The following is a 26,542-nucleotide window of genomic DNA, read 5'->3' on the forward strand; positions in this document are numbered from 1 at the left end:
GAAAATGTTTACTGAGGTTAGAAATCAAGTGAGAAGTTGGTGAATTCTCCATTGACTTGTATAGAGACGGTCGCCCCCTGGTGGCCTTTTGATAGAATGCAGCTCTAAGTTACTTCCTGGTTGGCCTCATTTCAGAGGACCAGAACTCCCCGTCTGGGTATAAATGAAGAATAACACAAATCACTGCTGACATCAGAGATCCTGCTGGAGACATTTTTGATGTTGAGTTTCATTTTTTTTCATCTTGTACATGAACAGAATGAGTCTCTAACATGATTTTAATAAACGTTTTTAATAAATTAGGTCTGTAAAGCATCAAATTTCGGGTCAATGAGAGAAAAAAATCCATGTTTTATGTTGTCATGGACTTTTTTAAAGCACTTTCTTGGTGTGACCTACAAAGGGTTAAAGGTAACGAGTACCCAGCTCTACTTATTATCCACTTTATAATATGAATATGAACTAAAAAATAAAAACCTCTCTGCTCTTTTATCTTCATTCTGTGATTAAACACCATTAAAAACTGTGGTGATAGTCCAGATCGTCCCCTCGGGTGTCTCTTCTGTTCAGAGCGGCAAAAAAAAGGGTCAAAAGTTCATCTTCAGGTAAAAAGAGAGAGAGAGCCGTGCTTCTTCTTCTCTTCTTCTCCTCCACAGCTGATGTTCAATCCTGCAGCTCTACACTCTTTCATCTTTACTCTGTTTCTCTTTTGTGGTTTCAGAGACGAGACGGTTTAAAAAAAAGGAACGTCATGTGACCTGAAACTCTCCTCCTCCTCCTCCTCCTGACTCAGGTGACCAGCCGTCTTCATTGGGTCATTTAATACTACAAAATAAAATAGTTAACTACATCACCGAAAGTCTAAAATAAGGTTTTGTGCAGTGTTTTATTATTTTGACATGATATTTGAGTTTCACATTTATTTGAGGAATACAAAACATTTTTTATTCTTGCTTTTATTTAATAGAATAAACCAAATATTAGTAAGGACTTGAGTCTAAAAGTGAAGACATTTTGCTTTAAAATGAGGCTCTGACTTCTTCTCTATGTGGGAAAGTGGCTTGAGATAACTTTTTGGGTGATTTGGCGTCAAATATAAATAAATAAATGAACCATAAAAAAGTTCTGAGGTTAACTAAAGCAGGGGTGTCAAACATGCGGCCCGTGGGCCAGAATCGGCCCGCCAAGGGGTGTGATCCCACCCAGTTTCCTTTCTTTTGTACTTTTCCTTCCGTCCTTTCTTCTATCTGTCCTTCCTTCTTTCCTTCTGTCCTTCCTACCTTTCTTCCCCTCTTCGGTCTTTCCTTCCTTCCTTCCTTTTTTCCTCTCTTCGTTCCTTCCATCTGTCCTTCCTCCCTCCCTTCCTTTCTTCCATCTGTCCTTCCTTCCTTCTTTCTTCCCTTGCTCCTTTCTTTCCTTCCTCCCTCCTTCCTTCTGTCCTCCCTTACTTCCTTCCTTCCTTCCATCTGTCTGTCCGTCAGACAGGATTTAAACATTGAGCTTAAACTTTCAACAATATGTCAAAGAAACAGAAATAACGTACAAAAAACATCTGAATCAAACCCGTTTCTCACTTTTTTATTTTTTTGCTTGCAGACCAAAAAAAAAAAAAAAAGAAAAAAAAAAAGGATATCCATAAAAGTCCAGATATAATAATAAATAAATTAAACTACTTAAAAACTGTTTTTGGCTATTAAAGCATTTTTTTTAAAGAATGGCAGAAAGGCTTTAACTTTGCAAAAAAATAAAATAAAATAAAATAAATGACAGCTCATACAAGGATCTCACGTCGCTGAGGAAACCGTTGATGAAACCTTTCTACGACTCCGCTGATTGTTCTTTGATGTTTGCATATTACGCTAGAAAGAGTCCGACATGGTTCACGAAAACAAAACAATACAAATAAAAAGCTAATTTCTTTTTTTTCTCTCCTTTTTTTTTTTTCTTCCCCCACACACATATACAAAAAAAGTTAAAAAGCCAAGTGCTTGTGGTTTCTTGTCCCTAAAATATCATCTTGTTATTTTGTTGTGTGGAAAAAACCTGAAAGTTTTTTGTTTTTTTTTGTACTAGTTTCTACGACGACGGTTTAGGGTCACATGTGTAAAAAAAAAAAAAAAAGCAAAAACAACAAAATACAGACCTGGAGGAGAGGGGGGGGGGGGGTTAGGGTTAGAAAAAAGTCTTGAAAGAAATTCTGACATTAAAGTCATTTACGAGAAAAAGAAATCGGATATTCTCTGACAAAGTCGCAAATCTGCGAGAAAAATACTAAAAAAACATTGTCTCATATATTTGTGGTTGGGGGTTTCTTGCAGATTTGCAGATTTGTGACTTTATAATACAAAATAATATCCAAGTTTTTTTGTCGTCATTTTACGATTTTAATCTCAGATTTTCATTTACGAGAAAAAAACTCTGATATTCTCTGACGTTATAAAGTCGCAAACCTGCGAGAAAAAACGACCAAATTTATTTTAAAAAAAACCTAATTCTTTCACATTATAAAGTCGTAAATTTACGAGAAAAAAACCTCGGATATTCTCTGACATAAAGTTGCAAATCTGCAAGAAAAATACATTTTTCTCGTATATTTGTCTAGGTTTTTTTATATGTAATTTTACGACTTTTATCAGAATTTCTGAATTTCATTTACGAGAAAATTTACAAGAAACCCCCCCCCCCCCTAATTCTTTCACATTACAAAGTCGTAAATTTACGAGAAAAAAATCGGATATTCTCTGACAAAGCCGCAATTCTGCGATAAAAATACTCAATTTTTTTTCCTCAAATTTGTGACTTTATAATATTAAAAAAATATATTAATTTTGTTTATTCGTAGTTTTACGACTTTTATCTCAGAATTTCATTTACGAGAAAAAAACTAAAAAAAACCCCTCTAATTCTTTCACATTATAAAGTCGCAAATCTGCGAGGAACAAACTATAACTACTAAATTTATGGTGGGGTTACCACTTATCGCTTTATTTGCCCCCTTTTTTTGTTTTTGTATAATTATTTCTTTATTTGAAAAAAGCCAATAAAAAATATGTTAACAAAAAATGTGCGACTTTATAATATCAGACAATATCCTAATTTTTTTCTCTCGTAAATTTACGATTTTAACCTCAAAAAAAAAAAAAGTTTTCTCGAAATATTTTATATTTTCCATACGTGGCCCTAAAACGCCGTCGTAAGTTTCACCCGTATTTAAGGAAATAAAACGCACTAATAACTATGTCTTTTTTTTTTTTTTTACTTCTTTAAAGTTACTTTGGTGGCGATGACAACAAAAAAAAAAAAGAAACGCCATCTTTGAAAGACATAATTATTATTGTGTACTCGTATTTTCATGCATACAGTATTATTATTATTATTATTATTATTATTATTATTATTATTTTATTTAATCCCGTAGAAAAAGAAGAAAACTGTCTTTAAGTGTAAATGTCACAATCTTACCGAGTTTGTAGCTTAACTGACTGAGGTAAAGTTGCCTGTTTCCTGAAGTAGAGCACACATGCCTTTTTTTTTTTTTTCTTTTTTCTTTTCCCTCTTATTTGGACAAAAAAAAGGACATAAAACAGTATTTGGGTTCATCTCCCTTTCAAGTCGATCAACTCTGTTCATTCTGCGTTAAAATTAAAAAAAATTAAAATAAAAAAAGAGTCACGAAGAAAAAAAAAAGGGTTTTATTTTGGAGGATTTTTGTGAAATGTTGAGCTGAGACAGGAAGGACGCGACACAGAGCCTTTTTTAATGCAGAGCGCGACGTTAAAGGGGAAATCCACCAGGTGTACTACGTTTCCCAGAATGCCTTTCAACAGACACTTTAAAAAACTACAAAATCTGATGAATGAATGAGAGAGAGAGAGAGAGAGAGAGAGAGAGAGAGAGAGAGAGAGAGAGAGAGAGAGAGAGAGAGAGAGAGAGAGAGAGAGAGATGGGGGTCAGCTGATCATCTTTTTATTGGCTCAAGTTTGAAACCACAGCTGCAACTAATGATTATTCTCATTATTGATTAGGAAGGGAGGAAGGAAGGAAGGAAGGGAGGAAGGAAGAAGGAAGGAAAGGAGGGAGGAAGGAAGGAAGGAAGGAAGGAGGGAAGGAAGAAGGAAGGAAGGAGAGGAGGAAGGGAGGGAGGAAAAAAATGACTCAAAGCCTTTAATCAATTAGTTAATAAAGGAGGGAGGGAGGAAGGAAGGAAGGAAAGAAGAAGGAAGGGAGGGAGGGAGGAAGGAAGGAAGGGAGGGATGGAAGGAGGGAGGAAGGAAGGAAAGGAGGAAAATGAGTAATCAATAATGAAAATGATCGGTATCCGCAGCCCTGATGAGGAGTTTTTTTTAAGGTGGATTTTTTAAGGTGGATTTTCCCTTTAAAGGAGTGTGTGCGTGTTTTTGGCTGCTGTGTGTTTCCTGTGTCACTTTTCGTCCTTTTTTTTTTTGAGTTCGGAGGTAAAAAAAAAAAAAAAATCACAAACTGAATCGATGTTATTGAAACTGAATGGACCCAAAAAAACATCTGCAAACATAGAAATTATCTATTATCACCATTTCTCAAAAAAAAAACAAAACAGAACTCATAATAGCAATAATATTATAATAATGGATTTGATCCCCCGTCACATCATTAACGTCGTCAGGAGCAAATCACTTCAAAATAAAATTAAAATTTAAAAAAAAAAAAAAAAAGTTAAAACATTGACGTGGATTCATTCCAGCACTGATTTCTTTTTTTTATGATTTTTTAAAAACAAGAACTTATAAACATAATGGCACTAATTTGAAATTGTCTATTCACAAAAAAAAAAAAAAAAAAAGGTTTTAAAATTAAAAACCTTTTTCAAAAAACAGCAAAATGTGTTTTTTTTTTTTTTTATTGTTGGATTTTTTTTATTTTTTTTTTCTAAGGGGGGAGAAAAAAAGTCACATTCCCTTTCAGAATAAAAGGTCAGATGTGGTTTCCCTCCGTTATTCAGAAAAAAAAAAAAGAAAAATTTTATTCAAGGAGAAAAAAAAACCAGGAGCAGGTTTTTTTTTCCACCTCTTTAGAAATGTTTAGGATATTTTTTTTTCTTCTTCTTTCTTTATACAAAGTTTACCGAAAAACATCGATTTGAGTTGTTTGTTAGAAAAATTACAGAAAAGGCCCAAAAAACCCCAAAAAACCAAAAGCCGTCAGAATAAAAGCCTCGTTATCTGTACAGGAACTTACTCTGTGGCGTCTCGGCCGTCCTGCACCTTCGAGTTGGTCCCCAAAGTTTCATCAGAGCCCAAAAAAAAAATAAAACAACAAACAAAAAGTAAATCCTGATGCTTTGTCCTTTTTTTTTTTCCTCTCCTCCGTCGTCTCAGTGCTTCTCAGCTGCTTCAAGGGGTCAAAGGTCACCAGCGACCCGTAATCACATCGTCCGTCTTGAGTCTGAGCCGAGCAGAGTCGTCTCCTGGTTTCTGTTCCTCAGGTCCCGACCCCGCCGCCGCCGCCGGGCTGAGAAACACTGACACGAATCCTCCTCCGTGATTCACAGCGAGAGAAGAAGAAGAAACTTTAATCCTGAGAGAGAAAATAAAAAGAAAGAGAAGAAGAAGAAACTTGATGTCAGGAAGGATTCTGCAGCTGATTTGTCCTCGAGTCAAGGAAGGAAGGAAGGGAGGGAGGGAGGAAGGAAAGGAGGGAAGAAGGAATGAAAGGAGGGAGGGAGGAAAGAAGGAAGACGGAAGGAAAGGAGGTAAGGAAGGAAAGGAGGGAGGGAAGGAAAGAAGGAAGGAAGAAGGAAGGAAAGAAGGAAGGAGGGTAGGAAGGAGGGAGGGGGGGGTAGGAAGGAGGGAAGGAAGGAGGAAGGAGGGAGGGAGGGAGGGAGAGAGGGAGGAAGGAAGGAAAGGAGGGAAGGAGGAAGGAGGGAGGAAAGGAGGGAAGGGAGGAAGGAGGGAGGGAAGGAAGGGAGGAAGGAAGGAAGAAGGAAGGAAGGGAGGGAGGGAAGGAAGGAAGGACGAAGGAAGGAAAGGATGGAAGGAAGGAAGGGAGGAAGGGAGGGAGGGAGGGAGGAAGGAAGGAAGAAGGAGGGAAGGAGAGGAGGAAGGAAGGAAAGGATGGAAGGAAGGAAGGGAGGAAGGGAGGGAGGGAGGAAGGAAGGAAGAAGGAGGGAAGGAGAGGAGGAAGAAGGAAGGAAAGGACAGGCTTATTGACGACAGCATGAGAACAGACTGAGTGCAAACCTTCTAACGTCAGAGAGAAGCAGAGGACAGAACTCTACTAATGTGACCCACAATGCATCACTTTAAAAAAAAAAAGTGTGTATCTAAACACATTTTTATATAATATTTGAGCTGCAGTTATTAAAATAATTCATAACCAGCATTAAAACCTGTTAGTAGCGGCCATGTTTCACCTTTCTGCTCATGTCTGCTCTTCGGCCTGAGGCTGTGATTGGCTGACACCTTGAGAGTCTTCCTGGATCGTTTCGTGGTCCTCTTCCTCCTCCTTCTCCACCTCCTCCTCCTCCTCCTCAGCGTCCTCCTCTTCCTCCTCAGCGTCCTCCTTCTCCACCACCACCTCCTCTTCCTCCTTCTCCTCCTCCTCCTCCACCACATCGTTGCAGTCCTCGTCTGATGCCTCCTCTCCTTGTTCTTTCACCTCCATCTCCTCTTCGCTGTCTGCGTGCTCCGCTCCCGCCGCCGCCTCCTCCTCTTCCTCTTCTCCTTCTTCTTCCTCTTCCTCCTCGTCCTCCTCCTCCTCTCCCTCGGCCTCCTCTTCGCTGAAGGGCTCCTTGCCCTCCTCCGCCCGCCTGGCGGTCTCGGCAAACCAGTCCCTCACCTGCTCGTAGCTCATGCTGGACTTGGCCACCAGGTCGTCGAGGTCTTTCTCGCTCAGAGCTCGATGTTTGAGGTAGTAGTCCTTCAGAAACGACTTCCCCGACTTCACCTGCACAGAGGACGAAGAAAAGAGAGTCATTTCATTCTTGTGTGTGTGTGTGTGTGTTTGTTTTTCTATCCTGGTGGGGACCGCAACCCTACATATCACTCACCCTGTGGGGACCATTGGAATCAGTAGCAAACAGCCTCCTGATAGGCCTGGTCCCCACAAGGTTGGTTTTCCTGACTTTGTGTGCACCCCAGAGGTCACACACGGTACTGCAGTGCACGACCGTTTCCTGACCGTTTCCTGACAAAGTGTGTAAGTGTGTATGTTAGCATGTTAGCTTCGTATTAGCTTAGTGATTAGCCCCCTAGCTAACTGGATTATTAGATGCTGTGTTAATGGTTAGGGTTAGGGTTTCAATCCAACATTTGTTCAAATACTGAATATGAATTGCACTGTGGCTAACAGTAATGTCAGTTGTTTGCTAATAGACGTTAGCATTACGGGTCCCAACGAGGGGGGCAAAATTCAGGTTTCAAATTTATGTGAGAGTTTTTGATATTTCAAGTCATTTTTTTGTTCAAACAGAATTATGATGAATTTAGGAGTTAAAATTACGTCTCTAGACCCTTTAGAAAGGCTGGACCCCACAAGACATCACCCAGTCAGGGGTCCCCACGAGGTACTAAAAACAGGAATGTGTGTGTGTGAGGTTTTTTTACACATTGTTTTGAGAAATTTAACTTTCATGTTTTGACGCCACATTTGAAAAGAAATCTAGATGAAGTTGTTTTGTTAATGTTACAGAAGAAATATTACAGGATGTAGTTTCTTGCAGTGTAAAACTTTAAAGAAGTAAAGAGAAAGGAACGAGCTCCTGGAGGGATTTACAGACAGGAAGCAGTTTTAAAAGTAGGTCGATTGGATATAAAATCAATGTGTAAAAGCTTTAATGTTTTAACTTGATTTGGATTTGGGTTTCAGTTCATGAATGTAAAGAGACGAGAGGAGGGAGACTGGAGGAAAACGGCTGTTTGGGGTAAATTAACCTGAATTACAAAATAAAAGCATGGTGAATGTGTTTAGGTGAAAATGAGCTTTGTGCCGTTTCTGAACATTTAAACATTTAATCCGATGAAATGAGAAAAATTAACTTCTTTTAAAACAGAATACATGTTTTAAATGTTGTTTTAAATGTTGTTTTAATTGAATATGTTGCTACTGCTGAGGTTTTTAAATACAAATGTTATATTATATTATATTATATTATATTATATTATATTATAACACTATAATATAAACAGGAAGTGCAGCTGTCTTTAATGAAGCTCCAAAACTCTACCTAAAGCTATAAGGGATGTGCAAACATATTTATTTAATCTGGCTTTTAATTTGAGTCATTTTCACTTATATTTTACTAAATGGCTAATTTTCTTATTTTTTTAAATTTATTTGCTGTTTTATTTTATTGTAGTTTTATTTTTTACTGTAAAGCACTTTGAGCTATAAATTACTTTTTATTATTGTTATTTTATTGATTTTATTATATTAATTTATTTAAAAATTAATTAATTAACATCATTTTAACTTATTTTTACTAAATATCTGATTTTATTATTTTTTATTTATTTTTATTTTTCTCTGTAAAAGAAAAATTAAGTTTATTATTATTAATATTATTATTTTATTGCTTTTATTATATTTATTTAATCTGGTTTTTAATTAATGTAATTTTAACTTATTTTTACTAAATATCTGATTTTTTACAAATTGTTTAATTTAATTATTTTATTTATTTTATTGTACTGTATTTTTATTTTTCTCTGTAAAGCACTTTGAGCTGCATCTGTGTATGAAAGCTGTTCTATAAATTAAGTTTATTATTTTATTGTTTTTATTATATCTAGATTTTAATTAACATCATTTTAACTTATTTTTACTAAATGTCAGATTTTATTATTTTTTTATTTGTGGTTTTATTTTATTGTATTTTTATTTGTCTCTGAAAAGAAAAATTAAGTTTATTATTATTATTATTATTATTTTATTGCTTTTATTATATTTATTTTATCAGGCTTTTAATTAATTTTTACTAAATGTCTGATTTTTTTTACAAATTGTTTAATTTAATTATTTTATTTTTCTCTGTAAAGCACTTTGAATTGCATCTCTTGTATGAAAGCTGCTCTATTAATTAAGTTCATTATTATTATTTTCATATATTTTTGCTGATTTTATTTTAGAAGTTACAACATTTAAAGTAGCCTCTCTTCGCTCTCACATATTAAATATATTGGTCCATTTTAAGGGTAACTCTTTGGTATCAGATATGAGTATAAGGGTAACTCTGGTATCAGATGTGAGTATAAGGGTAACTCTGGTATCAGATGTGAGTATAAGGGTAACTCTCTGGTATCAGATGTGAGTATAAGGGTAACTCTCTGGTATCAGATGTGAGTATAAGGGTAACTCTCTCCCATCAGATGTGAGTATAAGGGTAACTCTCTCCCATCAGATGTGAGTATAAGGGTAACTCTCTGGTATCAGATGTGAGTATAAGGGTAACTCTCTGTATCAGATGTGAGTATAAGGGTAACTCTCTGGTATCAGATGTGAGTATAAGGGTAACTCTCTGGTATCAGATGTGAGTATAAGGGTAACTCTCTGGTATCAGATGTGAGTATAAGGGTAACTCTCTGGTATCAGATGTGAGTATAAGGGTAACTCTCTGGTATCGGATGTGAGTATAAGGGTAACTCTGGTATCAGATGTGAGTATAAGGGTAACTCTCTGGTATCAGATGTGAGTATAAGGGTAACTCTCTCCCATCAGATGTGAGTATAAGGGTAACTCTCTGGTATCAGATGTGAGTATAAGGGTAACTCTCTGTATCAGATGTGAGTATAAGGGTAACTCTCTGGTATCAGATGTGAGTATAAGGGTAACTCTCTGTATCAGATGTGAGTATAAGGGTAACTCTCTGGTATCAGATGTGAGTATAAGGGTAACTCTGGTATCAGATGTGAGTATAAGGGTAACTCTCTGGGATCAGATGTGAGTATAAGGGTAACTCTCTCCCATCAGATGTGAGTATAAGGGTAACTCTCTCCCATCAGATGTGAGTATAAGGGTAACTCTCTGGTATCAGATGTGAGTATAAGGGTAACTCTCTCCCATCAGATGTGAGTATAAGGGTAACTCTCTGGGATCAGATGTGAGTATAAGGGTAACTCTCTCCCATCAGATGTGAGTATAAGGGTAACTCTCTGGGATCAGATGTGAGTATAAGGGTAACTCTCTCCCATCAGATGTGAGTATAAGGGTAACTCTCTCCCATCAGATGTGAGTATAAGGGTAACTCTCTGGTATCAGATGTGAGTATAAGGGTAACTCTCTGGTATCAGATGTGAGTATAAGGGTAACTCTCTGGTATCAGATGTGAGTATAAGGGTAACTCTCTGGTATCAGATGTGAGTATAAGGGTAACTCTCTGTATCAGATGTGAGTATAAGGGTAACTCTCTGGTATCAGATGTGAGTATAAGGGTAACTCTGGTATCAGATGTGAGTATAAGGGTAACTCTCTGGGATCAGATGTGAGTATAAGGGTAACTCTCTCCCATCAGATGTGAGTATAAGGGTAACTCTCTCCCATCAGATGTGAGTATAAGGGTAACTCTCTGGTATCAGATGTGAGTATAAGGGTAACTCTCTCCCATCAGATGTGAGTATAAGGGTAACTCTCTGGGATCAGATGTGAGTATAAGGGTAACTCTCTCCCATCAGATGTGAGTATAAGGGTAACTCTCTGGGATCAGATGTGAGTATAAGGGTAACTCCTCTCTCCTCTCTCCCCTCTCCTCTCTCTCCTCTCCCCTCTCTCCTCTCTCTCCTCTCCCCTCCCCTCTCTCCTCTCCCCCTCCCCTCTCTCCTCTCTCCTCTCCCCTCTCTCCTCTCTCTCCCCTCTCTCCTCTCTCCCCTCTCTCCTCTCTCCCCTCTCCCCTCTCTCCTCTCTCTCCTCTCCCCTCTCTCCCCTCTCTCCTCTCTCCCCTCTCTCCTCTCCCCTCTCTCCCCTCTCTCCTCTCTCCCCTCTCCCCTCTCTCCTCTCTCCCCTCTCTCCCCTCTCCTCTCTCCTCTCTCCTCTCTCCTCTCAGGTGAATGAAGAGCAGACTCAGACCTTGATGGCGGAGACGCTCTGCGGAGAACGTTTACAGGGATACGGCCGCCGCGTCCTCCTCGACCAACCCCGGAAACGCTTCCTGGGTTTCTTCTTGGCTCCGCCGTTCAGCGCCTCGTCCACCTGAAAGATGAGTACATAGATACATGAGTTAAAGGTCAAAGGTCAAAGGTCAGAGTGTTGCTGAGACTGTTATAAAAACTGAGTCTGCTCCTGGTCAAATATCACTTTAGATAAAACTCCAAAGACGGTTTCATTAAATTATAATAAAAGTTTCATGTTTTACATTCGTGGTGTTCTCCCTTCTGTTCTCCCACCTTCTTCCTCCCTCCCTCCTACCCTCCTCCCTCCCTTCCTTCCTTCTTTCCTCCCTCCATCCTATCCTCCCTCCCTCCTACCCTCCTCCCTCCCTTCCTTCCTTCTTTCCTCCCTCCCTCCTACCTTCCTCCCTTCCATCCTTCCTTCCTTCTTTCCTCCCTCCCTTCCTTCCTTGACTCGAGGACAACAGGAAGCGTTCATTAGTCAGACTCTTCTTCTTTCTTTTCTTCTTTTATCTTGTAGTTTGTCGTTTCTGATGATTCCTGCTCTCCAATAAAAAGGAGCAGTTTTATTTCTCTACTTTCCTCTTTTATAATATTTTGATTCAGATCAGGAGACAAACTCTTTCTTTAGTTCAGGATCAGACCGCTCGTCATCTCTTCACTTTCTTTCAGTATTTAGGGAACAAAGTTAAATCTCTAAATGTGTCTGTCCTTCACCATTCGTGTCGTCCTCCCGGGTCAAATTGACCCCGTCTGTTCCTTCTTTCTTTCCTTCCTTCCTCTTTTCCTTTCTCCCTCTCTCCCTCCCTCCTCCCTCCTTCCTCCTTTCATCCCTCCCTCCTACCTTCCTCCCTCCCTCTTACCTTCCTCCGTCCTTCCTTCCTTCCTCCGTCCTTTCCTCCTTCCTTCTTTCCTTCGTCTTTTCCTTTCTCCCTCCTTCCTTCTTTCTTTCCTCCCTCCTACCTTCCCCTGTCCTTCTTTACTTCCTTTCTCCCTCTCTCCCTCCTCGACCCTTCCTTCCTTTCCTCCCTCCTTTCCTGCTTCCTTCCTCCCTCCTTTCCTTTCTTCCTTCCTCCCTTGTTTATTCCTTCCTTCCTTCCTCCCTCCTTTCCTTCCTTCTTTCCTCTGTCCTTCCTTCCTCTTTTCCTTTCTCCCTCCCTCTCCCTCCTTCCTTCTTTCCTCCCTCCTTTCCTTCCGTCCTTCCTCCCTCCTTTCCTTCCTTCCTGCCTTCCTTCCTTGACTCAAGGACAACAGGAAGCGTTCATTAGTCAGACTCTCTTCTCTCTTTTATTCTTTTATCTTGTAACAAAGTTAAATCTCTAAATGTGTTTGTCCTTCCCCTCCTCTCTCTCTGAGCTGGACCCCCGTCTGATCTAACTCATTTATTTTACTTCCATCTGACCAAACAACGAACCGCCAGCATCCATCAGCCTCCTTCCTCCTCCTCCTCCTCCTCTTCTCCTCCTTCTTCTTCTTCATGTTCTTTTGGCAAACTCTGAATCTGGCAGTTTTCAGGAGGTCGACTTCCTGCTTCGTCCTTCACACAGTCTGAGCACTGAATCTATTATATCCAGACTCATTTATAGAGAGTGCCACCGTCGTTTGGCTCCTCCTGCTCCTCCTGCTCCTCCTCCTCACCTCTACTCATCCTGCTCCTCCTCCTCCTCACCTCTACTCCTCCTCACCTCTACTCATCCTGCTCCTCCTGCTCCTCCTCACCTCTACTCATCCTGCTCCTCCTGCTCCTCCTCACCTCTACTCATCCTGCTCCTCCTCACCTCTACTCATCCATTCTGCTAATCGGTTCTTTGTCACCATGTGGTTTAGTTTAAAGTTTAAAGGGTTAAAATGTGAAAATAAACATATGAATAACTTCAAATTCAAATTTATGGCAAAAATGTCTAATGTCTTTCCTCCCCCACCTCTGGTCATGAGCTTTGGGTCGTGACCGAAAGAACAAGGTCGCGGGTACAAGCGGCCGAAATGAGCTTCCTCCGTAGGGTGGCTGGGCTCTCCCTTAGAGATAGGGTGAGAAGCTCAGTTATCCGGAGGGAGCTCGGAGTAGACCCGCTGCTCCTCCACGTCGAGAGGAGTCAGATAAGGTGGCTCGGGCATCTAGTCAGGATGCCTCCCGGACGCCTCCCTGGTGAGGTGTTCAGGGCCCGTCCCACCGGTAGGAGACCCAGGACACGCTGGAGAGACTATGCCTCTCGGCTGGCCTGGGAACGCCTCGGGATCCCCCGGGAAGAGCTAGCCGAAGTGGCTGGGGAGAGGGAAGTCTGGGCTTCTCTGCTTAGGCTGCTGCCCCCCCGACCCGACCCCGGATAAAGCGGAAGAGGACGGTACGGACGGACTGCACTGATAGTCATCCCTACAGTATTGTATAAATATTGTGATATTTGACTCCGCCCAGCTCTAATTACATTATTATATATTTTAGTGAGTGTGTATTGTGTAGATTTTTCCTGAGTAAAGAACTAATGTGACTCTCGTCTATTTAAAGCACTACATAGATAAACTATCATTGAAGTGATATTGCTCAGGAGCGTACTCAGTAATGTTTTATACTATAAAGACAGACGGTAACTCGGACATTAAATAATAAACATAATGTGAAAGAGGAACTGAGCTTGTGCACCTTCCCGCTCTGATAGAGGTAGTACCACTTCAGGTTGCTGTTCTTGCAGGCGTAGCGCGTGTCTCCGAACCAGTTGACGATGTACGTCCTGGGCAGGCCGCTCTCCTCCGCCATCTGGTCGTACTCCTCGCCCGTCGGCCACTGCGTGCGGACGAAGGCCTTCTTCAGGATGTGGAGCTGCTCCGGCGTCTTCTTCATCGTCTTCCTGCCGGCGGGGGGAGTGGTCTGCCGTTCCTGAGCTGAGGACGAAGGCGCGGCAGCGGTCGGTTTCGCCTTCTCGCCGTCTCCCTCCGCGTCTCCCTCTTTGGACATTTTCCGCCTCTCGGTGAACCAGGCGTCCACCTCGCGTCTCGTCAGCTTCGTCTCCGCCCGCAGCCGGCTCAGCTCCTCGTCGGAGGGCGTGTCCGATTTCTGGAAGCTGGCCTCCAGGTTGAGCAGCTGCTCCGGAGTCTTCTCCTTGAACTTCTGCGGCGTGAAGTCGGGGAAGGCGTGACGGAATTTGACCCGAGGGTCGCTTGTGGAGCCCGATGAGCCCGGCGTGTTGGCAGAAGTCGGGGAGCAGTCGCTGGCGTCGTCGCTGGAGTCGATGACGATGGTGGTCGTGGTGGCGGTGGCGGTTGTGGCGGCGGTCGTCGTGGTTGTGGCGTTGTTGTTGTTGCTGGTGTTGCTGTCGTTAAAGCTGCCGCTGTTGTTCCGTCCTCCTCGTCCTCCTGCCGACGCCGCTCTGCTGGATGGAGACTCGCTCAGCAGGACGCCGTGATGGTCCTTTGAGTTCCTCTGGTTGTAGCGCGTGTCGCTGAACCACTTCTTTATTGCGCGTTTGGAGAGTTTGGTGACCTGCATGAGCCGTGAGATCTCCGCCTCGGTGGCGAACTGCCTCCTGCCGTAGCTCGCCTTCAGCTCCGCCAGCTGCTCCTTGGACTTCTTCGGTTTGGTCGCCCCGCCGTCCAAACCCAGCGACGCGCCGGAGGACGAAGCTGACATTTCAGTCTTTGATTCTGACGTCGACGGTTCGGCGGCTTTGGGTTGGTTGCCGGGGACGCCCGCGACCGTCAGCGTGATGGGGGAGGCGACGGGCACGGTGCCGCCGTTACCGGACACCTGCGTGAGGACGAGGCCCGGCTGGCCCACGATCTGGCAGGTCTGGAAGATGGACTGCAGGCCGTTGGTGGCGGCGGCGAGGTTGGCGGGGATGACGGTGATGGTCTGAGGAACCGTCTGAACCGTGCCGTTAAACTTCTTCCTCCTCGCCTCCTCCACCTGCGGAGAGGAACAGACTGTTATCTATACTGTAGGACAGGGGGGTCAAACATGCGGCCCGTGGGCCAGATCCGGCCTGCCGAGGGGTCTGACATGGCCCACTTTCCTTATTCCTCCCTTCCTTACATCTTCCCTTCCTTCCTTCATGTCTTCTTTTTCTTCTTCCCTTCCTGTCTTATTTTCTTTCCTTCCTTCCTTCCTTCTTTCATTCCTATCTACTCTTCCTTCTCCTCCTTCTATCTGTCCTTCCTCCCTTTCTTCCTTCCATCCTTCTTTCCTCCCTCCCTCCCTTCCTTCCTGTCTTCTTTTTCTTCCTTCCTTCTTTCATGTCTTCTTTTTGTTTGTTCCTTCCTTCCTTCCTTCCATCTTCCTTCCTTCCTGTCTTCTTTTTCTTCCTTCCTTCTTTCATGTCTTCTTTTTGTTTGTTCCTTCCTTCCTTCCTTCCTTCCCTCCCTCATTCCTGTCTTCTGTTCCTTCTCCTCCTTCTATCTGTCCTTCCTTCCTTCCATCTTTCTTATTTTCCTTCCTTCCTCCCTTTCTCCCTTTTTTTTACTATTATTGGATTTTATATTTATTTTACATATTTGCATGTTTTTATGTTTTTTGTTTCCAATTCTTACTGTTAAATGTTTGTTTCATGTAAAGCACATTGAGTTGCACCTCTATATGCCTTAGTAGGAAGGAAGGCAGGAAGGCAGGAAGGAAGGAAGGAAGGAAGGAAGGAAGGAAGGAAGGAAGGAAGGAAGAAAAAGAAGACAGGAAGGAAGGGAAGATGTAAGGAAGGGAGGAATAAGGAAACTGGGCCTGATCGGACCCCTCGGCGGGCCGGATCTGGCCCACGGGCCGCATGTTTGACATCCCTGATTTAAATAGTCATTTCCCAAAATTTGGAGTCGACCGGAGTGACAAACACTTCACACTGTTTTGTCCCTCAGACGAAACTCAACTACACGACAGTAAAAGCTTAAAAACTCCAATAAAACCAGAACAAAGAAAGAGAAGCAGAGAGTTACACAGCTTTAAAAAAAATAAAATAAAATAATCAGGTCACAGAATCGATAAAGACGTTACGACAAGTCTATAAAAATGAGTGTTTATGAAGTGATTTGAGAAACGACTCGCGGCTGCCAGCTTCAGGCTCGGCCCAAAGTGTTGAGTTAATAAAACACAGTTGCTGCTGCTGGCTTTAAATCTACATGTTGAATCAGCTGAGGAAGAAAGGGAGGGAGGAAGGAAGGAAGGAAGGAAGGGAGGGAAGTAGGAAGGAGGGAAGGACGGAAGGGAGGAAGGAAGGTGGAAGGAAAGGAGGGAGGGAGGAAGGAAAGGAAGATAGGAAGGAGGGAGGGATGGAAGAAGGAAGAAAGGAAGGAGGGAAGAAAGGAAGGAAGGGAAGGAAGGAGGGAGGGAGGAAGGAAAGGAAGGTAGGAAGGAGGGAAGGAGGCAGGGAGGGAGGGAGGGAGGGAAGGAGGAAGGAAGGAAGGAAGGAAGGAGGGAGGAAAGGAAGGAAGGGAAGGAAGGAGGGAGGGAGGAAGGAAAGGAAGGTAGGAAGGAGGGAAGGAGGCAAGGAGGGAAGGAGGCAGGGAGGGAGGGAGGGACGGAGGGAGAGAGTGAAGAAGGAAAGAAGGAAGGAGGGAGGAAAGGAAGGAAGGGAAGGAGGAAGGAAGGAAGGAAGGAAGGTAGGAAGGAGGGAGGGAAGAAGGAAGGAAAGGAGGGAAGTAGGGAGGGAGGGAGGGAGGGAAGGAAGGATGGGAGGAAAGAAGGAAGGAAGGAGGGAGGGAGGGAAGGAAGAAGGAAGGAAGGGAAGGAAGGAAGGAAGGAAGGAAGGAGGAAGGAAGGAAAGGAAGGAAGAAAGGAAGGAGGGAAGGAGGAAGGAAAGGAAGGTAGGAAGGAAGGAAAGACAGAAGGAGGTAGGGAGGAAAAAAGGACAAGAAGAAAGGAAGTCGCTGCTGGCTTTAAATCTACATGTTGAATCAGCTGGAATAAAACAACTCGACAGCTCTGTGGGTTCAAACTAGAGCCCGACTGATGCCGGATGTTTAGGCTGATAATGTTAAATGTACTTTATATTTACATAAACACGCTTTTCTTTTTTTTGCAATGATCCCTCAAATGTGATTATTAAACACTTAGATATGAAATGAAGGCTGGTGATATTTTACAGTTAACCAATAAACATTATTGTATAAAATGATACTGAAACAGTAAAACACACTGGAATTATAATTAGCTATGAAATTGATTTTTTTACGTAATTTTATCTCTTTAATTTAATTTTACCTTTCTTCTGCCTTTTTAATTCATTTTAATTAGGGCTGTCAGCGTTAATGCGTTACTCGCGATTAGATTAATGCAATCCATAACGAGTTAATTTTTTTTAATCTCATTTTAATGTAGCAAGCCTTTTTGTCCCTTCTACTCCCCCGTAGACGGCTCCTCTAGCTGTAGCGCTATGCTTTGAAGTGGCCTCCTGCAGTAAACCTACCGCGCTGATGGAAAGTAAGAGAGCTACTGGACTTTTGAACGGCTTGTTTAACTTTAAAACACTTCCAGACGCTTCAGTTGACAAGTCAAAAGTAAAATGCAACCTGTGTCAAACGGAGTTTAACTACCACCGGAGTACGTGGAGTTTGAGTTAGCACCTCCACGCTAAACACCCAGGTGCAGCCAAGCCAGCCTCAGCTCCACCAAAGGACCATTTTGGAGTGTGGGAGTCGCAGCAGAGCCGTGATTGATTCCCAGTTAAGACACTCTGGTAAGAAATGCTTTACATTATGGGCTTAAAACTGCCTTCAAATGGAAAATAACAGGATTTTAAACATGAAATTCAAAACGCGATTAATCGTGATTAACTATGGAAATTCTGCGATTAATCGCGATTAAAAGATGAAAGAAAAGTCATATAGATGGTATTACTATTGACCCGGTACGATAGAAAGTTGAAGACGGGTCAGCAGGAGTCACCATATATGTTCGTAAGTATGTCGATAATTCAGAGAAAATAATTACCTCGAAAAACAGACCAAAAAATAAATTACTTAGAAAAACCGGATTTGTTTTTTTTTTTATTCAAGTGAATGCAATACGCTTCCGTACAATACATATGTAATTTATTTTATTTTATTTAATTATTTATTTTTTTGTCTACTTAGTTACGGTTACTGTTGTCTTTCTTGTTCCTCCTAACCCTTTGTTAATTTTATTATTAAGTATTTTGTGTGGATCTAAGTTGTATTGTTCTTGAATAATTGAAAACTTGAAAATAAAGTATCCAAAAAAAAAATAAAATAAAGAACTGCAGTGTGATAAAAGAAGACGTGGATGTGGACGTTGGCGTGATGTGATGTGACCGACCTCTTCAGGCGTCCAGCTGACTCCGTGTTTCAGCCTCTGAGCAGAAAACCAGACCTTGATCTGCTCCTCGCTGAACTTGGTCTGCGATGATAAACCCATGATCTCTGACACCGAGGGGTACGGAAACCTACACACACACACACACACACACACACACACACACACACACACACACACACACACACACACACACACACACACACACACACACACACTGTGAGTTCCACTTCATTCCTTCCTTTCTTTCTTTCTTTCCTTCTGTCCTTCTTTCCTTCCTTCTGTCCTTCCATCCCTCTTCCTTCCTTCCTTCCTCCCTCCCTTCCCTCCTTCCTTCCTTCTGTCCTTCTTTCCTTCCCTTTTCCTCCCTCCCTCCCTCCTTCCCTCCCTCCTTCCTTCTTCCCTTCCTTGACTCGAGGACAACAGGAGGGTCAAGTGGACTTTTACTAATAATGACTTCAAATGTTTCCTGATCTCCATGGTTACCCAGATGAAATGTAATATTTAGAATAGTATTCCATTAGCCTTCTGTACTTCCTCCCCCCTACCTTCCTCCCTTTCTTCTTTCCTCCCTCCCTCCCTCCTACCTTCCTTACTTATTTCCTTTCCTCCCTTCCTTATTTCCTTTCCTCCCTCCATCCCCCTTTCTTCCTTCTGTCGTTCCTACCTCTCTCTCCTTCCTTCCTTCCTCGCTGCCTTCTTTCCTTTACTCCCTTCCTTCCTTCCTCCCTCCCACCCTCCTACCTTCTTTCCTCCCTCCCTCCCTCCCTCCTACCTTCCTTCCTTACTTACTTCTTTCCTCCGTCCTTCCTTCCTCCCTTCCTTATTTCCTTTCCTCCCTTCCTTCCTCCCTCCATCCCCCTTTCTTCCTTCTGTCATTCCTTCCTCTCTCTCCTTCCTTCCTTCCTCCCTGCCTTCTTTCCTTTACTCCACTCCACTCCTTCCTTCTTTCCTTTACCCCCTTCCTTCCCTCCCTCCTCCCTCCCTCCCTCCCTCCTTTCCTTCCTTCTTCCTCCCTTCCTTCCTTGACTCGAACACAACAGGAGGGTTAAATGAGGGGTGAAGAGGTCATATTCATGCTGTAATGATGTGTTCAAAACGTAGGCTGCAGTTCTGATGCCCCCTACCTTCCTTCCTTCCTTCTTTCTTTCCTCTGTCCTTCCTCTCCTACCTCCCTTCCTTCTTTTCTTTCCTTTCCTCCCTTCTTTCTTTCTCCCTTCCTTCTCTCTATCTTTCCTTCCTCTCTTTCCTCCCTCCCTCATTCTCTTTCTTTCCTGCCCCCTACCTTCCTTCCTTCCTTCCTTTATTCCTCTGTCCTTCCTCTCCTACCTCCCTTCTTTTCTTTCCCTTCCTTCCTTCTTTTCTTTCCTTTCCTTTCCTCCCTTCCTTCCTTCCTCCCTCATTTCCTTCCTTCTTACTCTCTTCCTTCGTTCTTCCTCCCTCCCTTCCTTCCTTCTTCCTCGACACGAGGACAACAGGAGGGTTAAAAAAGGGTCGTAACACAGAATAAATAACATCCTACATTTATAATATTTTATATTTGGCATTTTCTATGTGGGAAAATGCTTTTTGGGCTTTTTGGGCTCCAGAAGGGATTTGGGAAAAAGTGTCCGTGTCCAGTTCTTATAATACATCCATGGTTTCATTAAGCACTCTCATCAGACTATATGTAGTAGTTTTCCTTGTGATCCAGCAGAGGGCGCCCTAACAGCTTCACCTCTTGCTTTCCCTATTGACTCATCAGTAAACTAAGCTAACGGTAATTTGGTGTGGTTACCTGTTGTAGGCGCTGACCAGCAGGACGTTGTTGTCCATGGCGGTGTTGTAGGTGGGGATGCTGCTGATGGGGATGAGGAGCTGCGTCTGCGTCTGAGCGCTGTTCTGCTGGTTCTGCAGGGCCGACAGAACCTGAGCCAGCGTCCCGGGAGGCAGCACGGCCCCGCCGCCGCCGCCGGAGCCGCCTTTAATCTGCAGCATGTTGGGGCTGTTGACCACGATGCTCTGCGGGACGGCCTGGACCTGCATGGGCGTGGACACGGGGATGAGTCGGGGGGTGACGGCGGCGGGCGTCATCGGGGCGGGCGACAGCGTGGGCGGCTCCTTGTTCTCGTCGTCCTCGTCGTCGCTTTCCACTTTGATGACGTCGTCCGCGGCCATTTTGTGCAAGGCGGCGAACTTCTTGGGTTCGGGTCGGCTCTTGATCCTCATGATGGGCGTCTTGCTGAGGGCGATGCCTTTACGGGACGTCTCCTCCGCCTCCACGTCCTCCACCTTGATGAAGCTGCCGTCGAAGGTGAGGTCGTTGACCGTCTGCTGGAAGATGGTCTCGTTGTTGCGCTTCACCATTGTTCGGGTGAAGTTGTCCTCGCCCGGGTGGAGGCGAGCGTTGTGGGCCAGCAGCGTGTCATAACTAGAAGAGGAGAATGTAGGTTAATATTGAGTTAATTCACTCTGAGATTAATCAAATAATCATTCAGAGCTTTCAGTTTCATCTCAGTGTCTTCTTCTGTGAATTCAGCTGACTTTTGTGTGGTCATGTGACTTAAATGATGGACAGGTGATCGTACAGGAAGAGACAATAACCTCTGTATCTGATGTGAACGTCCTCCTTTACAAACACTTCCTGTCATTTGGTGAATGAAGATCATGACATGTGGCTGATAGCTTTGAAAGCCAGTTAAATATCTGAACATATAGACTGAAATATTATTTTCTTCATTATGAGTGTCGAGCCCAAAATGACCTGTCCAAGTTCAAAGAAAATCTTAAATTTAAAAATGTTAAAATCTTAAGTCAAGTTCATAGATAGTCATGTTTCAGTAATTTCTACTACATTAAAAGGCCAATTTAGCCTTTCTAAATACATATTTAGGGCGGTTTTGAACCGAGCCATCTCAGCTCGATTCAAACTGGCCGATGGCGTCATGGATGAAATGGTTAAAATCAATATTGTTACACATTCAAGCAAAAATGCAAAAAACGTTCTGGTTTCAGCTTCTCAAATGTGAGAATCTGGACGCCTTTTCCTTGTGAAATGACTCTAAATGGTTCATCGATTATCAGAATAGTTGGCCGCTAATCCACGAATACCTCTTGGTGTGGTAGTCACACTCCACGCAGACGTAGGAGGTGTTGATGACGACGTCGGGATGCTCCGTGTCCACGTGCATGGTGAACAGGTTGAGCTCAGACGTCTGGAAGCTGCAGTATTTGCACTCGTAGCCTCCTTCAGCCATGTTCAAGTCCATGTAGTGGTCTGACACCTGCCGGACGTCCGCCTCCTCACCGCAGTCCTCCGACATGCCGCAAGCCTCCGAGGAGACGGTCGCCACGCCGTTAGCATCCTCCGACTCGGCCGCCTCCGTCACGTCCTCCATCTCCTGATCCGAGTCCACGGTCTCTCGGGGAGGAACCATGCAGGGAGTGGTGGATTTCCTCCTGCTCGACATCCTGAGGTTCGGTTAGCGCCGCGTCTAGCTGAGTATCGAAAATGTCTCAGTTCAAGTCGTCCCGTCGTGGCTCCATAAAGAAGGACGCTACCAGTCGAAAAGTTTCCTCTGCTGTCCTTAAATCCTGAAGAGAAGAACGCAACAAAGCATTAATGAATTGATTCGTCTATTAAATGTCCATATACTGTTCCCTGAAGTCTTTTTTTTGTCCCGACCATCAAACCACAACACCAAGATATTCAGTTTACAGCAGGGGGGTCAAACTCATTTTCATTCAAGGGCCACATACTGCCCAATTTAATCTCACGTGGGCCGGATCATTAAAAAGGTGAAAGGAAGGAAGGAAGGAGGGAAAGAAAATAAGAAAGATGGAAGGAAGAAAGGGAGGAAGGACCGATAGAAGGAAGGAAAAGAAGGAGGAGAAGGAAGAGTAGACAGGAATGAAAGACGGAGGGAAGAAAGGAAGGAACAAAAAGAGGACAGGAAGGAAGGAAGATGGAAGGGAGGAAGGAAAAGAAGGAGGAGAAGGAAGAGCAGACAGGAATGAAAGATGGAGGGAGGGAAGGAAGGAAGGAAGGAAGGAAGGAACAAAAAGAAGACATGAAAGAAGGAAGATGGAAGGAAGGAAGAAAAAGAAGGAAGGGAGGAAGGAAGGAAGGAAAACAAGGAGGGGAAGGAATGAAGTAAAGCAGGAAGGCAGGAAGGAAGGAAGGAAGGAAGGAAGGAAGGACAGATAGAAGTAAGAAAGGAAGGAAAAGAAGGAGGAGAAGGAAGAGTAGACAGGAATGAAAGAAGGAAGGAAGGAAAGAAAATAACACTTCTTCTCTCCTCCCTGCCTCCCTCCTTTCCTTCCTTCTTCCTTCCTTCCTTGACTCGAACACAACAGGAGGGTTAAGAGTACTTGGATTGGTACGCAGCCCTAACTGAAACATGCTACAATGTAAAAATAAACCTATCAGCATGTCTGTATGTTGTGTTGAGGGTCACTATTTCTATTTAAACCCCTTATATCAGGGGTGTCAAACATGCGGCCCATGGGCCAGAACTGGCCCGCCAAGGGGTGCGATCCGGCCCACTTTCCTTTCTGTGTTCTTTTCCTTCCTTCCTTCCTTCCTTCCTTCCTTCCATCTGTCCTTCCTCCCTACCTTCCTTCGGCCCTTCCTACCTTCCTGTTTTCCTTTCTGCGTTCCTTCCTTCCTTCCTTCCTTCCTCCGTTTCTTCCATCTGTCCTTCCTTCCTTCTGTCTGTCCTTCCTACCTTTCTTCCCTCTTTCCTTTTGTCTGCCTTTCCTTCCTTCCCTTCTTCCTTCCTTCCTTCCTTCCTTCCTTCCTCCCTTCCTCCATTTCTTCCATCTGTCCTTCCTTCCTTCTGTCTGTCCTTCCTACCTTTCTTCCCTCTTTCCTTTTGTCTGTCTTTCCTTCCTTCCCTTCTTCCTTCCTTCCTTCCTTCCTTCCTCCGTTTCTTCCATCTGTCTGTCCTTCCTACCTTTCTTCCCTCTTTCCTTTTGTCTGTCTTTCCTTCCTTCCCTTCTTCCTTCCTTCCCTTCTTCCTTCCTTCCTTCCTTCCTTCCATCTTTTTAATGATCCGGCCCACATGAGATCAAATTGGTCTGTATGTGGCCCTTGAATGAAAATGAGTTTGACCCCCCTGCCTTATATTCTATGTGTACGTTTTCTAATTTACTAATCTAATCTATACCATTCATCTGTTTTGTGTCTTTCTGCTACTGTGACACTTTCATTTCCCTGCATGGGAGCAGTGATAATCATCTTATCTCTTATTAACATTTGTTTGGTTACTTTTCTTGTCTGGTTGGCTTCAACTCTTCAACTCCAGATAAACATTTGTATTAGATGCTGTTGAAAAACTGTGGTGAGTTATATCAGTGGTGTGTGATTGTGGTAAATGAGGGGGGATTACCCTTTAAAGATGAACCTGAACAGACTGAAGGAAGGAAGGAAGGAAGGAAGGAAGAACAGACTGAAGGAAGGAAGGAAGGATGGAAGGAAGGAAGGGAGGGATGGAGGAAGGAAGGAAGGAAGGAAGGAAGGAAGGGATGGAGGAAGGAAGGAAGGAAGGAAGGGAGGAAGAACAGACTGAAGGAAAGAAGGAAGAACAGACTGAAGGAAGGAAGGAAGGAAGGAAGGAAGGAAGGAAGGAAGGAAGAACAGACTGAAGGAAGGAAGGAAGGAAGGGAGGAAGGAAGGAAGAACAGACCGAAGGAAGGAAAGAGGGAAGGAAGGAAGGAAGAACAGACTGAAGGAAAGAAGGAAGGAAGGAAGGAAGGAAGGAAGAACAGACTGAAGGAAAGAAAGAAGGGAAGGAAGGAAGGAAGAACAGACTGAAGGAAGGAAGGAAGGAAAGAAGAAAGGAAGGAAGAACAGACTGAAGGAAGGAAGGAAGGAAGGAAGGAAAGGAGGGAGGAAGAACAGACTGAAGGAAGGAAGGAAGGAAGGAAGGAAGAACAGACTGAAGAAAGGAAGGAAGAACAGACTGAAGGAAGGAAGGAAGGAAGAACAGACTGAAGGAAGGAAGAAAGGACGAACAGACTGAAGGAAGGAAGGAAGGAAGAACAGACTGAAGGAAAGAAAGAAGGAAAGAAGGGAAGGAAGGAAGGAAGGAAGAACAGACTGAAGGAAGGAAGGATGGATGGAATGAAGGAAGGAGGGAATGAAGGAAGGAGGGAAGGAAGAAAGATAAGGTGACAGTCCTGATGTCTGCAGCCTTGTGATCAAACTGCTGCAACTAACAATTATTTTCCTTATCGGTAAATCTCAATGACTGAATCTAGTTTTGCCCACAAAGCAAATAAGTTAAGTTTAGTCTCATATAGGACTTAAAAAACGACTTAAAATAACTCAAAATCTATTAATTGAGTAATGGTTGCAGCTCTTAACTCATGCTACCAAACCACTATTACCATATTTGAGAAGCTGTAGTCAAAGAATTTGGATTCAACTGTGCAACATATACAGTACCAGTCAAAAGTTTGGACACACTTTCTCATTGATGTGAATTGGTACTGTATATAATACACATAAACCTTTTCTTCACTTTAATCTGTGCAATAGCAATATCATCTCTGGTATATGACCACCAATATTACAGTTGTGCTGTAAATAATGTCACAATTATTATTATTATTTATAACTAGGGCTGTCAAACGATTAATTCTTTTAATCGAGATTAATCAGAATTTCCATAGTTAATCACGATTAATCGTGTTTTGAATTGCATGTTTAAAATCCTTTGGTGGAGCTGAGGCTGGCTTGGCTGCACCTGGGTGTTTAGCGTGGAGGTGCTAACTCAAACTCCACGTACTCCGGTGGTAGTTAAACTCCGTTTGACACAGGTTGCATTTTACTTTTGACTTGTCAACTGAAGCGTCTGGAAGTGTTTTAAAGTTAAACAAGCCGTTCAAAAGTCCAGTAGCTCTCTTACTTTCCATCAGCGCGGTAGGTTTACTGCAGGAGGCCACTTCAAAGCATAGCGCTACAGCTAGAGGAGCCGTCTACGGGGGAGTAGAAGGGACAAAAAGGCTTGCAACATTAAAATGCGATTAAAAAAAATAACGCGTTATGGATTGCATTAATCTGATCGCGATTAACACGTTAACACTGACAGCCATAATTATTATATATTTCTACTATTATTGTTAATCGTTTTCATACTTTATTGTTCTTTGTTCTTTCGTATTGATGCTCTTCTATTTTACTGTCCACTTGCTGCTGTAATACTGCAAATGTCCCCATTGTGGCACTAATAAAGAAATATCTTATCTTATCTTAACAAAAATCAATGAATTGATTAATTGTTGCAGCTCTTACCTAAAGCCACCAAACCCCTACTCATATTTGAGAAGCTGTAGTCAAAGAATTTGGATGTTATTACGTAAAATTACTCAAAACGATTGACTGATTATCATGCTATACATACACTTTACTTCACTTTAATCTCTGCAATAACAAAATCATCTCTGGTATATGACCACTCAATACCAATATTACTGTTACTGCTACCAAGCCACTATTCATATTTGAGAAGCTGTAGTCAAAGAATTTGGAAGTTATTACTTAAAATCACTCAGAACGATTGATTGATTATAATTGAATATTATCAGAATAGTTGGCATCAACAAAATCAATGCACTGAGTAATTATTGCAGCTCTTAACTCATGCTACCAAACTTGTGAGGATGCAGCAGAAAAATGCACTTCCTGTGAGACAGACAGACACAAACACGCGCGCACACACACACACATATATATATACACATCTCCTGTATCGTCCAACACATCAACATCAAGCGTCTGTCTTGCCCCCCCCCCTCCCCACCACCCCCTCTCTCTCTGTCTCTCTCTCTTGCACCTCCTGTCTAAAGGGAGAAATGGACAGAGTGTGTGTTTACCTGCTGTATCCTGGGACACAAATAGTGAGCTGGTTAGCGGCTGTAGCTTGGTAGCATCTCTGGTTGTCCGTGTTGATACGCAGTCTTCCGCCTTTTCCCCCGAACACACACCGAGGCTCCCATCTGCTGCAGCCCGCACACACAGCCGCCAATCACCGCCGGGAACGAGCCCTCTACCGGCGGGACACCCCCGTAAAGACCCGCATTGTCTACTCTGCTGCTTTGATACTAAAAGGGAGAGTTTATTGGAAAATGCACCGATAGTTCAACGAATCTGACGATGGCCATTTTTTTTGTACCGCACGCTACAAGCGAGCAGCAGCAGAAACAATGCATCCGGTTCCGCCTTTTCAAAATAAAAAAG

The 26,542-nt window shown here is 43.1% G+C and overlaps 1 protein-coding gene across 1 annotated transcript; it reads right to left on the reverse strand.

Annotated features, from left to right (window-relative positions):
* Nucleotides 1-5,329: 5,329 nt before the first annotated feature.
* On the reverse strand, nt 5,330-26,466 carry LOC128374715 (zinc fingers and homeoboxes protein 1-like). Its single transcript, XM_053334972.1, has 8 exons — nt 26,179-26,466; nt 21,412-21,894; nt 20,099-20,731; nt 18,325-18,451; nt 13,714-14,973; nt 11,035-11,157; nt 6,389-6,921; nt 5,330-5,553 (listed from the first exon to the last, which is right to left on the reverse strand). The coding sequence occupies exons 2-7, from the start codon at nt 21,768-21,770 to the stop codon at nt 6,397-6,399; spliced, it is 3,027 nt and encodes a 1,008-aa protein (XP_053190947.1). The 5' UTR covers nt 21,771-21,894; nt 26,179-26,466; the 3' UTR covers nt 5,330-5,553; nt 6,389-6,396.
* Between the last annotated feature and the right edge of the window lie 76 nt (nt 26,467-26,542).

The sequence above is a fragment of the Scomber japonicus genome, chromosome 15, assembly GCF_027409825.1.
Source record: "Scomber japonicus isolate fScoJap1 chromosome 15, fScoJap1.pri, whole genome shotgun sequence".
Classification (NCBI taxonomy): Eukaryota; Metazoa; Chordata; class Actinopteri; order Scombriformes; family Scombridae; genus Scomber; species Scomber japonicus.